The sequence below is a fragment of the Euprymna scolopes genome, chromosome 3 (genome assembly GCF_053919585.1).
Source record: "Euprymna scolopes isolate OS-2025 chromosome 3, ASM5391958v1, whole genome shotgun sequence".
Lineage (NCBI taxonomy): Eukaryota > Metazoa > Mollusca > Cephalopoda > Sepiida > Sepiolidae > Euprymna > Euprymna scolopes.
In genome coordinates, this window is record NC_136484.1 from 79,469,885 (window position 1) to 79,484,384 (window position 14,500).

The 14,500-nt window shown below is 34.0% G+C and overlaps 1 protein-coding gene across 6 annotated transcripts in view; it reads left to right on the plus strand.

Annotated features, from left to right (window-relative positions):
• The first annotated feature begins 5,632 nt into the window (after positions 1–5,632).
• Positions 5,633–14,500, plus strand: part of LOC145256465 (serine/threonine-protein kinase Nek8-like) — a 453,710-nt gene continuing 444,842 nt past the window's right edge. For 4 of the 6 annotated variants that reach the window (XM_080115404.1, XM_080115411.1, XM_080115420.1 and 1 more), the window contains exon 1: positions 5,633–5,791. In XM_080115404.1, the coding sequence (XP_079971530.1) occupies positions 5,745–5,791 (47 nt within the window). In that variant the 5' untranslated portion in view covers positions 5,633–5,744. The remainder of the gene's footprint in view (positions 5,792–14,500) is intronic. The other 2 variants (XM_080115443.1, XM_080115427.1) reach the window with 2 other exon arrangements.

Genomic DNA, 14,500 nt, shown 5'->3' on the forward strand with positions numbered 1-14,500 from the left:
GTGAGTTGCATGTGTCGAGAAAGAAAAAAACAGTCCATCATGGCAGCTGTGACGTTTTGTAGTAAACGAAGTCTTACAAGATCACGTGCACGTGCCTTATAAAAACAGGTCACTTGTTTGTGGAAAAGGATGGAGAAATCATTTGACGTTTGAGAAGCGGCAAAATCAGTCGGGAGAATTTGTGTGCACAGTGATTTTAGCCTGTTGATCGACTGCAAATTCTACCTATTTCTGGTTTAGTTGGGTATATCAAGCGAGTGCTGGGGTTATTATTGAAGTCACATTTGTGGTCTTTGAGCAGAATGTATGCCTCTCTGGGTTTCAATTTGCCAACTTTATGGCTAATTTTTAATTTATCATTGATTTGTTTACTTTCAGTATTTATTATATCTATGTAGTCGCATTCATTTGTATCCAGTTATTTTTTATGTTTTCTGTGATTAGTTTGTTATATTCTTGTTTATCTACTTTATAAAAATTTCTAGTTTTATCTGCGTTTACAAAGATTTTATTAGAGTTGTTTATGTTTCTAACGATTTTGTGTAGTTTCCGTTGGAAATTGTTATGTTGATTGTGGAATTCTAAATTTTTAATTACGTTTAAAAGGTCATTTTCAAAGTTTATCAAAAGGTCTACTGCTTTCGCATTTTTTTTAAAACAAACCATAGAATTCTTTTTTGTTTATGTGTTCATTTTTAAGGAAGAAATTTGCTCGCCATCGCATTCGGCATATGAGTTCATCTGTTTTTTAATTAATTTAATAATATAGCTATGCTTGCTAGGTGTGGGGATATTTTTTAGCGATGTTTCGAAAAAAATTCCAGCAAAAACCTAACAGCCAGCCGTGGTTCTCTCCAGAATGTGCTGCTGCCATTGCACACAGAAATCACTTTTTCCATTGCTTCCAATGAAATAGATGTACTGAGACTAAAGCTGCTTTCAGGACTGCCAGCAACCACTGTAAAAAAGTAATAAAGAACACAAGAGAGTTGTATGCTCAGTCCATCAAGTACAAAATAGCTGAGCAGTGGCTTGGTTCCCACCAGTTTTGGCAAATACAAACAGAATCCTGAACATAAGCGTGTGTTCTATCCCAACTATCATAAACGGACCTGAGGTAATCTCGTCAGCATCAGACAAAGCCAAACTATATAAAAGATAGCTTTCCATGGGGTAGAGACATCTCCAGAGAAGATCCTAACTTACGTTATATGTGTTTCCGGGTTGCACTTGCTCAAACTACTGCATTTATATTTGCTCTCTATCGCCCCCACAACAGTGGAGTTACTATCTTTAAAAGTGTATCTGAGAAAATTGACCACGTCCTATCTGCTTATCCTTCAGCTAATATTCATGTCTGTGAAGACTTTAATGTTCACAATGTGGAATAGTTAACTCACTCAAACAAGACCGATGATGAGGGGAGGTTCTGTCATATTTTCACCATTGCTTATGACCTCACTCAGATTGTTCACGAACACACGCGTGTGCCCGATACTGACAGCCAGTATGCAAGTCTCCTTGACCTTTATCTCACAACTTGCCCTGAACTGTGTTCAGCTTCCGTTCTGTCTCCACTTGGATCTTCCGACCACTCTGTTGTATCAGTTACGATAAAAATGAATGTAATAAGTCTTCAGATGTACCTCTCCACCGTACAGTATATCGATACTCTATGGTTGACTGGAATAGCTTCCGTACATTTATATCAGATCTACCTCTGCATTCCATGTTTAAAAAGGATGGTTAATTATAGGTATAGACCGTTTCATACCCTCGAAAAAATTCCAGCAAAAACCTAACAGCCAGCCGTGGTTCTCTCCAGAATGTGCTGCTGCCATTGCACACAGAAATCACTTTTTCCATTGCTTCCAACATAATAGATGTACTGAGACTAAAGTCACTTTCAGGACTGTCAGCAGCCACTGTAAAAAAGTTTGATATTACAAGGTATTCCAGCTTATCCAAGGCAATCAGCGTCTTAGACAAAGTGTTGAAATTTTATGATTTGTTACATCACTGTAGTGCTGACAATTTTGATGGGGCTAAATTGTTGCTATTTGCTAATATGCAAATGGAGGCCTTTTCTCATGAACTAAGTTACTTGAAACAACCTTCTGATAAAGTGCCTCCCCCTAGGGTAACTGTCTTAGGGTTATTCCTTGATAAAGATGGATTAATTAGAATCAGAGGTAGGATACAGAATTCTGATATTCTGCCCTTCGAGGTCAAGTTTCCCATTTTGTTGGGAAAAAATCATTATTTAACAAAACTGGCGATTAAGGTAACTCATCTTAACTGTTGCCACATGGGGGTTAATTTAATCCTCAGTAAGTTAAAGCTGTTTGGGGTTTGGATCCCTCAGGGGAGACAAGCCGTAAAAGCCTTCATGCGTACTTGAACCGTATGTAAAAAAATAAATGTTCTGCCTTGTAAGGCACCTGCAGGATCATTATTGCCTGCTGATAGGGTGAACTTTATTTGCCCATTCAAACAAGTCGGTGTGGATTTCACCGGTCAATTTTCTATAAAAGTTGGAGGGGTAGAAGTTAAAATGTACATATTACTCTTTACATGCATGAGTTTGCGTGCAATTCACTTGGAATTATTGTCGGGCATGAGCACCCACTCTTTCATGCTGGCTTTTGTTAGGTTTACCAATTTATTTGGTATCCCTACACATGTATATTTCAATAACGCGAAATCTTTTGTTGCATCCGGAATATTGTTATCGAACGTGCTCAAATCAGATGAGTTGAAGGAACAATTTTAATCCATATACATCGTCCATCAAACAATTCCCCTTTACTCTATCTGGGAGAGGGAAGCCTGGGAGAGACAAATTAAAACTGTCAAACAGTGTTTGAGGAAAGTGTTGAGCAGAAGAAAGTTGGATTATTTTGAATTTTTGACTGCACTTTCTGATGTGCAAAAGGCAATAAATGACAGACCCCTCACTTATATTGTTTCTGCTGACAGAGACTTTAGTATTTGAACTTCAAATCATTTTCTTCAAACAGGATATCAACCTTGTTTGCTTATTAATAATTATGATGCTGAATTATGAAGTGACCCTCCAAATTAGACTGCCTTATTACATTCCCTCGAAATGAGGAATAAATTTGTTGAAAAATTCAATTGTATCTGGCATAATGATTACCGCTTGTCATTAAGAGAAGTCGATGCCAAAATTGGGAGCAATTGTGCTCCCAAGTTATCTGTTGGAGAGATAGTAATTTTTAAGACTCCCAACAAAACCAGACAATTTTGGAATCTTGGTAAAATAATTAAATTAAATACTGGAAGAGACAATAATGTTCATTCCACGGTTGTTCTTAAGGATGGGTGCGAACAGGTCCATTCCTTAAAAAATCTTGTGCCCTTAGAAATTAAGGGTAAAGATGATATTGCATCAACTGAGTTTATAGAAGAAGGAGGTCCCTTTTTCTGTCCAACCTGTTCAGTTCCTAATGAGGGAACATCGCAAATGGTGTGCTGTGATTCCTGTGACAGCTGGTACCATTTCAGCTGCGTAGAAGTTAATCACCAAGATACCTTAGGGGAGTGGTTTGTTCTAATTTGTAAGGATGAAGCTCCTCAGGTCATTCCATATAGTAGAAATTAGCTAATGTCTGGATGCATGAGAATTTTGAAGTTTAAACTGAAAATTGACAACAGACAGTGGCACACATATATTAATATTAAAAAATTTAATTGAATTAAAGTTGTAAGTAACTTGTATTGGAAAAAGTAATGATTATCCATTACGTTTTCCTCTCCTCCTTGGCAGTGTGTGAGAAATTCCATATACAACCGCCATCTTTCTTTTAGGCCGGCCATACAGCTATAGTAGCCGGTCTGTGATTGGTTTAAATTTGAATGTGTCAGGTGATTTGATTTGGCGCCTTTTTTGTATTCATGCGTTTTTTTCAGTCGAAGAAAGAACACGGAACGGTATAGACTCAAACCAGCGGTTCCCTCACTAGGGAGCCAAGACAATTCCTTCATGGAGACCAAACAGTCGGTGAACGAAGAACACATCTCTACAAGCAGAGACAACTTATTTTGCTGAACCTATTCAAATCAAGGAGGACATTCTACTACTGTTTGGCATGTTATTATCCAATTATTGGATCTTATCTTATTTCTTCTTGAGTCCCAAGAGGCTCATATTATGGCTGATTATAAGCGCCATCATTCCTGCCATGTTCTCCATGATCTTCAATGGATCCTTCCAAAGGAACAACAAACTAACATTCCAACAATAGGAATTCATACTAAAGGCGTATGGGGACAAATCGGGCCACCGTTTTGCAAAGCACTATATCAGAACCGAAGAACTTTCATTGCTGTTATATTGTGAATAAATTTTGAGTTTAAAGGTATGGCTTTTGTTTGTGGAATTCATTTGCTTCTGCAGGTAGGAAATTGAATGTGTAGGAAAGAAATTTCTTATACTTCATGTGAAAAGTTTTGACACTTCTACAGAATTGGGACGAGATTTTGTAATTGATAAATGGAATTTTCAGATAAAAAACAATAGTTTCAACTGATTTTTTGTCAATTTCCATTTAAGTTACAATGGTAGCTTTGAAATTATGCAGTCGAAGTTACCTGAATATTACTGAATCGTTAACAAGAATCGTTAGCAGGTGAAAAATTGCCACCATCTTATTTGAATCAAAACGGAAAATACCCCCCTTTTGAACTCTCCTGTGTCTTACATTCGTTTTCATCAAATTCTATTTTTTATTTTCTTTTATAAATAATTTTCTATCTCATCGATTTTCGCAATTTTTGGATATAATCATCCTAAAAATACGAGGAATACGTGGATACCATTGTTTTCATGTGAAATTCAGTATTACGATTTCCGAAAAACAAATATATAACAAATAAATGTTATCAAAGGCAAGATAAGTTACTTTTCTACCAAACTGGATATATTTTTCGTGTTTTTATTCAATGTAACATATTTATTCAGCTCGAAAACCATACAGTGTTTACCGATGTATTGGAAAATTCAAGATGACGTCTGATTCTCTCTTTAACACGGTAAGTTTGGGAAAAGGTGTTATAAATAAAAAACCGGTTAAAATACTGTTAAAAACTCGCTCAATATATGTTACCGTGACATAGGCTGACATATATTCGGCGGGTTTTTAATAGTATTTTGTATAGTTTTTTATTTATAACACCTTTTTCCAAACTTACGGTGTTAAAGAGGGTGTGAGACGCCATCTTGAATTTTCCAATACATCGGTAAACACTGTATGGTTTTCGAGCTGAATAAATATGTTACATTGAATAAAAACACGAAAAATATATCCAGTTTGGTAGAAAAGTAACTTATCTTGCCTTTGATAACATTTATTTGTTATATATTTGTTTTTTGACAACTTTTTCGAATCTATGTGTACTGTACACTGTACAGTAATACAAACCCCCAATTTGAATAAACACCAAAGTTTTAATATAAAGATGTTAAACGTTTTTTAACCTCTTTAATAATTTTTATGTCCCTAGAAAACGCCAAGTAGTAAAAACTATAAATTTTGATTTTGTTTTTTTCTTTCAACGTTTTGGTCTTTCGATGTTCGTATTTTGTTTCTTTTCGGCTATTTCCGTAACGCCAAACGAGAAACACAGAGGGGGTGGGGGCGGAGGACTGGATTATTATGTTATTTTTTTTTGATGGAGAAAGTTCGTCGTTACGTTTTATCTCTTTTACTTTTTGTTCATAAATGGAGAAATACGAGAAGATTCGAGTGGTTGGCAGAGGTGCATATGGGTATGAACGAATATTTTTATTTCATAATCTTTTTTTAAAATTTTTTTTCTAATCTTTTTTTTCCTCCTAACGAAATAGAAAGATGAAGGATGCGTTTCTGCATAAAAAAAACAAAAACTACGAAATATCCCTATAAAGTGTAGTGTTAAAAGCAAAAAAGATTTGGCGATGTTTTACAATACTTCCTATTTACAATACCCCCCCCCCCTCTCCCGGACAGGATTATTTTTTAACGTGGAGGAAAGTAACAAAAATAAAAATTGTCTCAGTCGTGAAGGATAGTTTCTCCACCGAGACAGAACAAAAAATTGAAGTGGAGCTGGAGCATCTGAAGAACAGATACTATATTTTGATCTTAAAAAGGGACAACAAAAATTCAAGAAAACTTTATTTTTCTACTTATTTTGTTTTTGCTTTAAAGTATTTTCAACCGCTTTCATTCACAACGTATTGACTGTACTAAGAAAGGACTGACGTACACGAGCAAGGCCCCAGTGGGGCCTTGCTCGTGTACGTCAGTCCTTTCCCCACTACCAAATAGGCATCGGCATCGGCTACAATTTGGAACGCATCGCTTGTAGGGATCGTTCGTTAAAAAAAAAAATGCCCACAGCCCCATTTTTACTTACGTTTTTATCTAAAAAAAAAAAAAAAGGTACTCGTCCTCCTGCACTAGTGATCCATGCTGAAATAATAACGTTATTATTTAAAAAGCCATTCTTAACATGGGGAGGGGAGGGTGTTTTATACCTATTCTGTACTTTAACCATACCATTGAATAAAAAACAACATATCATAATCATGGAGATTACCTTTAATTAAACTTGGAAATACGATTTAAAAAATAGCGCGGATCGGATCAGTGATCCGCCGGATCACTCTCTGTATTAGCCCCCCCCCCAAAAAAAGGACGTTATAGTAAGAACTTTATTTTAATAAGCAATTTTCGAGTTTTATGATCCGACATATACGATTTCTGGCACATCTGCATGTCAGTGAGACATGAGGCGTCCGAGATCAGTAATCGATTCTCTGTTCTTTGATTGCCCTCTATCGGCCGTTCGTTCTGTGAACTTCAAATATAAACAAGAAAGCAAAAATATATAACAAAATGTATAAAAAAAAGTATCAAAATATTTTAGTTTTAATAGTATTTCTTTTCATGAGTGATTTATAACTGAAAATAAAAATAAATATATAAAAAGCATGAAACATTTATAGATTGTTTTTAGTATTATTTGTATTTTTTTACAGCATAAAAATGTATCAAAATATAATTTTAGTTTGTCAATTATATTTTACTACAGTAAAATATAATTAAAAAAACATGAAACATTTACAGAGGTTTAAGAATACTTTTTTTGTGCAGAAAGATTGTTTTTTTTTTCACAGTAAGGTTGTATAAACATATATCAAAATATGATTTGTCAATATAGCAAAATATCATTTTATTATAGATAATTTTAGTTTTTCACTGTAGCAAAACAGAATTTTAAAAACCTGAAACATTCATAGAACGATAAACATATATCAAAATAAAAGTATAAGTCATCGACCAGGGTTACCAGGTTGGCTTTTTTTTAAGGCCAAATTTCACGAATGTGGCCTTTATAAAAGCAGTTTGGCCTTCAAAATTTCTGTTTGGCCTTTTTTCAAATTTGGCCTTTTTCTGATCATTTTATATTACCATATTTTTTAATAGTAATTATTAAAGAAAAAGTCATAATTAAGTAATTTAAAAAGTAGTTTGGATGTCAAAACTTGTAGGTTTTTTAAATGTTTGCTTTGTTTTTCGATTCATGGAATTGCATGAGAAAAACAGCCCCGGAATCATTTGTCATATCAGAAAAAAAAATCTTTTTTCTAAAGACTTAGCCCCCCCCCCTCCTCCACTCACTGAAAGAATCTCACATCTATTGTTTTACTTTGTTTTCACACTTACTTACTAAACGTTTATATGGAACCTCTCAAAGAATTCACAGTTGGTTATGAAACCGTTTTGGTTGTTTGGTTGTTTTGTTTTACGGCATATCAACCCTTTTTAGGTTATTTAATGCCGAATCTGGTGATTTTGAAGAACGATTTTTTAATATAGTGTATTTTTTTTTTAAAGTCGTATTCTATTTAACCCATAGTTGGGACCCTAACATGTACTACCACTCTGGGTCAGAGTGGACCTGGGAGCAATGGCAATTAAAGCGTGGCTCCACACCCCCTAAGGCCTGCAAGCTGGGGCCTCACCATCGGATATAGATTAAGGTCATATCCAGGACCGAAACTGTTTTGGGAGACTTTTTTAGTGCTTGGCTCTGTCCAGTCAGCTCACTCAGTCACTGAGTATATCTCTAGGTGTATCAGAATTTTTGTAGGAATTTTTGACACCCCTAACACGAAACTGCAAATAAAATATAAAAAACTCTAATTTCTCTTTTAAAGGTGGGTTGTTTATTTCCTTATGGATTATACTTCCAAAATAAACTATTAAAGTTGTATAAAAAGTAATAGAAATATTTTTTAAAAAATAGTAATGAAATTAATTGAATGTTACGAGTTCAGTATTTTTCAATTTTTAAACTTTAAAAATCTATCAAAATTTTTCTATTGATTCTATTTTTACGATCAATGTGAAATTTTATGCTCTTTCCAATAAACTAAATATAATATTTTAGACAAACGTTTTTTTTTTAAATTCACGCCCCCATTTTCAAATGTCTATTAAAAAGTAAATAATTAATTTATGTACCAAAGTTTTATATATCACAAATTGAAGATAAAAGATCAATAAATAATATATTCAAATTTAAAAACAAAAAAAGTAGTGTTTTTTAGAAATTTACCTGTAAAGTCCGAAGTTTAAAACCTTTTTTAAAAAAACACCCACGTTGTTTGTTTTTGTGTTGTTTTTTTTTTAATAAAACCTTGGTCCTTGCTCCTTTAATTGAAAAAAAAAATAGGGCTTGAATGACATTTTTCGAGGAGATATAAGCTCTGAAAGATGGCGGGTGGAATTATTCAATAGTTTTCATGAAATTTCTGACTCTGCTAGTATATCTCCTCTGAAATAATTAATGTTTGTATTTTTCGTTTGAAATTCTTTAAATCTAGTACTTTGGAATTAATTAAAACAATTTATGGAAATTTAAAAACTTATATCTCTCAAATAACTATTTAAATTTGTATTTAAATAGAAATGTTTAAAAATAATTATATACTTTTTCCTGAATAAGTGTTGCAGTGTGGCAAAATAGGAAAAATGAATTGTTTTGAGGAAGAAACGAACAAGGTGTTAAATTGAATTAAACAAACTAGAATTTATTTTGTGAAGAAACACATGAAAGAAAAGGGTACAGCACGTGTTTAGTTTGGCGTACCGTCTCTCGCTGTTAGCTGGTGAGAGGGAAAGTCTATTGTAGAGAGAGAGAGTGAGAAAGTCAATCCAGGCCATGGAGATAGAAAGCGTGTAAGGTGTACGTACTGTCTGTTGGCTCTTGCCCCACGCATAGTAGCAGGTGATGTGAGGCGCGCGCGCACCCTGAAAGGGGCCGGTTGGTCCGTCGACCTCTCAGGTCGGAAGCCGAATTAAAAAGAGTGAAGCAGCTTATGTCTCTTGCTTCTATAGTTGTTTCCAGTGGTCTTTTGCGCATGTGTGGATTTCCTTTCAAGGGGAAGTAACGTTGCCCATGTATGCGTATGTATGCGCGTATCTGTGCGTACATGTGTGTACGTTAGCGTGTGTATGTGTATGCAGGTGAATGTGAGTGTATGTACGCAAACGTGAATATATCTACGTGTGTGTACGTGCGCGCATATGTGTATGACAAGAAAAATGGCTTGAGATGTGAACGCGTGTTTTTGTGCTAGAAAAGGCTCGCACATAAGTCCCAAAGTTTCATTAAAAATCAATAATTATAGATTTTCTGTCTTGGATTAATAGATACATTTGTCTTAATGACGCATAGATTGTTCTTGGAAACAAAATGTACTTATTTTTAAGTTATGACTAAAATTAAATTTATCAATATTGTAAGTCGATACCCCCCCCCTCCTGAATAAATTTGGTATTGTGGCGACTGAAATAATTCTTCTATGAATATGAAAATAGCAGGAGTGAAAGATATAGATAAAAATCTCATGAGTTTGTGAAAATCTTGGAAATTAAAAATAAATCATATCTATGTTTAAAAGTAGATGTGGAGTCTCAGCTAATAACCAATTACCTTTCAATCCTGACGTCATCTTAGAAATCTGTTGATTATACTAGCATATTTATTCATTTTAAGTGTTTTTTTTCAGATTTCATATATAATACTAAATAGATGTTACTTCCAAAGCATTAATTATGTCATAATCTAAAAGAAAATTATAATCAATGCTTACGTTAAAGTGTAGTACTGGTTCTGATACTATACTTTATCTAGTCTGTCCTTGGTCAGTGAAAGAAAAATTCTTCTAAACTGGAGCATATTTTTGCTATGGGAGATAAATTCTGTGCTTTTTACTTTTTAAGACGATTTCATCTGGTTTTACGATTTTACTAGTAAGACTTAGAGATAGAAAAAGTTATCTAACCTAAAAAGTTATGATGGCCCGAAAATGGAGGATCATTTTATGTTTAACTTATATGCAAAACTAATTAATTATAAAATATTTTTTTTTGTAATGTTCACACGTAATCATTTGAAAAACTTAGAATCACATCTTTAGGAGGGATAGCTGAGGGCCTCATCTACTTTAGAATATATATATATAATTTAATTTTAATTTGATAAACTTCTTAAAGTTATCCTGGTGCTTATTCATAAAAATACACAGGGGAAAATATGAAAGTACTGTATGTTTGCAACAACAGATATCACATATAAATTTATTATGTCTTGACTAGCCACTATCTTATGTAACTCTAGAACCACATTTTCGACACATTTAGTCATTATCATAAAATCCTAGATTTCCTCCTAGAAACAACACCATCACAATTGCAGCATCTTTAGAGGAAGTAGTTCCTATTTCCCCCTAAATAATAAGTCCTTCTACCGCCCCCAGTCAAAACTGGGAGGAAAAATACACATTCTACAGATATTGTGCTTGCACCTCTCGTAACTGGATTATAAACTCATAGACATAACATAATCTTTTCATTTCCCGATTCAAAAATAATAAATTCTCCCTTCTCAAGTTCTGCCCATTCTCATTGGTTGAGACCTGACAATTCGATTATTCTATAATGTACCTCTTAATACATAAACAAACACTCCAGAACTTTTCAAATACTTTCATTATGGTGATACAAAAAAAATAAATCAAATACAAACATAACCTCTCATAAACAGAAAATTAAATACTAATAACCTTACACTTACCTATGCATACATTAACAACACACTACTATCGCCCCCCCCCCAAAGAAACCCTGAAAAAATATGTACAGGTATAATTTTTATTTTTCGATTTTGAAGCTATTTTTTTTTTTTTTTTACACTGCCATCCCCCAATTTTTTTGTTGTTTTATAGTATTTGTGGGTGGGTATCCTGATAACGATTATCAAGGTTACATTTGAGGCAAATACTTTGACACCCCCCTCACAAAATGGACGTTAACTGTTATGTTTGATTTTAGACAAATTATACTTCCTGTGGATTATTTTGTTTACTTCTCTTTTCCAGACTATTTATCGACACTGTTTATGTTTTTTTTTATAGGTAAAATTTTACCTTGGCTCCACGTCCACACTTTTTTTTAAATGCCGACCTTTACAGGGTTTCAACTATACTGATTAAGAAAATATCATTTTTATCCGACTAACACTGCCCCCCTCCATTTTTTGTTAGTTTATAGTATTTGGGGGGTGGGTATTCTAACAACGATTATCAAGGTTAAATTTGGGGCAAATATTTTGACTATCCCTTCTTTACAAAATGGAGTGTCTATTCTGATAGCTGTTCTTAACATGGGGAAGTTGGGGTGTCTATTCTAAAAGCCGTTCTTAACATAGAGAGGTTGGGGAGTCCATTCTGAAAGCTGTTCTTAACATGAAGAGGTTGGGTGTCTCTATTCTGAAAGCCGTTCTTAACATGAGGAGGTTGGCAGTTAGACAACAACAACAACCATACTTTAATTTTTTACGGGTGGGGGTGGGGGGCATGCTTCCACTGGGCAACACCAGTTAACGGGTCCTGCTAGTATTAAAATTGTAAAAAAATCATTCTAATTATGCTTTTAAAACGCTATCTTGTTAGAAATGGGTGATCACCGTATGTATATGCGAGACTGATCTCTCACTCTGAATTCTAAAATAATTGTTTTACCCAAGTTTTTCAAGATATTCAAACGTAATAATCTAAAAAAGTAGATCTATCTGTTATTTTTTTGGGAGGGGGGCGCACCTAGAGTTCTCACCTACAAATTTACCAACTGTTCCTTAAATTATTTAATATTAAAATAGTACTAAATATTCTTTAACGTTTTCTTGTATAATGTTAAAAATATCTTAACTGTAGAATGTATGGTAATGAAATTATTTGCCTAAATATTAAAAATAAAAGAGTTCCTTATTAAATTAAAACCAAAAAATATGCTTGGAAGGGGCAAAACATATTTTTCAGTTTCAATTTCATAGGTAATGTTTTTACCAAGAAACCAGACAAAACTAATACAGAAAAAACTGTTTAAACACTTCAATATAGTCAATTTTTCTTTAATTTTCAATTTGGCTTTTTTTTTTACCTTTTTTACCATTTCTTGGTAAAAAAAGGCCAAAAAAAAAAAAGCCAAAGTGGCTTCGCTTTTGAATTTGGCCTTTTTTTTCTGAAAAATTTGGCTTCAAACATTTATTGTAGTCTGGCAGCTCTGTTCTAGGCTGACAACAAACGCCCTCTACCGGCCGTTCCTGAAACTAAAATGCGCGTAGTAAAGTGACTTGTCACAACGCGGGAGAATTTTTTAGCAGACATTTGAAATAACAAGAAAGTTTTCAGAAATAAAAAAATGTTTCATTTTTCTGTGTTACGTAGTTTTTGATGCTTTTTAATTGATCTAAAAAATTAACTTTTCACAAGCGGTTTACAAATACATTTTTATTTATGTTTTTTTTTCTTTTAATTATAGAACTTGTACAATAGGCACCTCCAAAAGTCACCACAAAATTAGCCCCCCCCCCCCATATATGTAACTTTATTATAAATTAATATTATCAATATAACTTTTGGGTACTCATGCAGATAGTGATCCATGCTGAAATAATAAAGTTATTATTTAAAAAGCTATTCTTAACATGGGGTGGGGAGGGTGTTTTGTACCTATTCTGTACTTTAACCTTGAATAAAAATACATATCATAAAACTTTAATTAAACGTGGAAATAGGATTTAAAATGTGGGGAAAATGGCTTACCGTACAAACAAAAGCATAATAAACAGAAGGCGAGGCCGGTACTCAACTATCAGGAACTAAACGAGCACATAAATCCTTTTACAGCCTGCACGGATGTATGTACCGAGAAGTTGAGGGAATGGCGGCAAGAAAATGATCCTAATATATTTATTTTATATTTTTAATCAGAGAGGGACATTATGAATAGAATCACTACTGAGAAGGAGGACATATTTTCTAAAGATCTTCCTGAATTATATTGAAAATTAAATTCAACATTATTTATAACTTTTCTCATTTATTTTTCTGATTTAAATTTTTTATTTTTTAAACTTGGTAATTTCCCAAATTAAGAAATATTACTAGAATGTGTAGAAATTCCACAATTGCTCATTTGAAATGAAGTTTTCTGAAAAGTTGATATGTTATAATTTTAGATGATAGTATCATTTTATTGTAAAAGTTTATTGTTTTGCATCATGGAATTCAATCATTCGACCAACTATTCCTCTGGCCTTCATCAGGTGGTAACCGCGACGGATAGGAACTTTGAATCTCCTAACTGCATTCTCAGCCATCACTGCCATCCGTAGTTGTTGTCGTCTCACCACATTTTGACCAAGTAAACGAAGGTCAGAGAAATAGTTGGCTGGAACGTTGTGAATAAACAAACCAATAAAAGATGAAAAACAACAACTAATAAAGATGAGACTAATAGTCCGAAATAAAAATGAATTAATAAAATTAACAATATAATGCTCATCTTAAAAATGAATTCCAATTAAGGAATAATATATATATACCAATCGGTACGGACCCGACTATGGAAGATCAGATAATAAATAAATAGATCTAATGTATCTGTGCTGGATCTTTGTAAAGCATACCTGTGTTTTCATGCGACGGAACATATTTTCATTGTGCGGAAAGTTGGTTGGACACCTTCCTGTGGGTGGCTGGCTTTGTATTGCAGATTCATTCATCAAACGGAGAGTCTCTGATGTCACCACCGGATGGGATGACAAAATTAATGATGCCCCTCTCAATACAATGGTCAAAGAGGTCCTCACCAGAGTGCACAAAAAAGATCCAGCACGGGGCAGACATCTCTTACCGGACGGGTTAGAGTGTGAACCAAAGCAACGAGCGAGATGCTCCTCCGTTGACAGCTCAATACGATCATGAGCCTGGGGAACGAATATGCACTATCAATGGAGGTGTCCCTGGTCAGATAAAGCATAAATAAGGCAGACTGTTTAACAAGGGTACCTCAAAGATGGCTTGATGCCATAAAATGTTGAACCTACGCAACCTCCCTGTGCCGCATATATGATCGCTGGT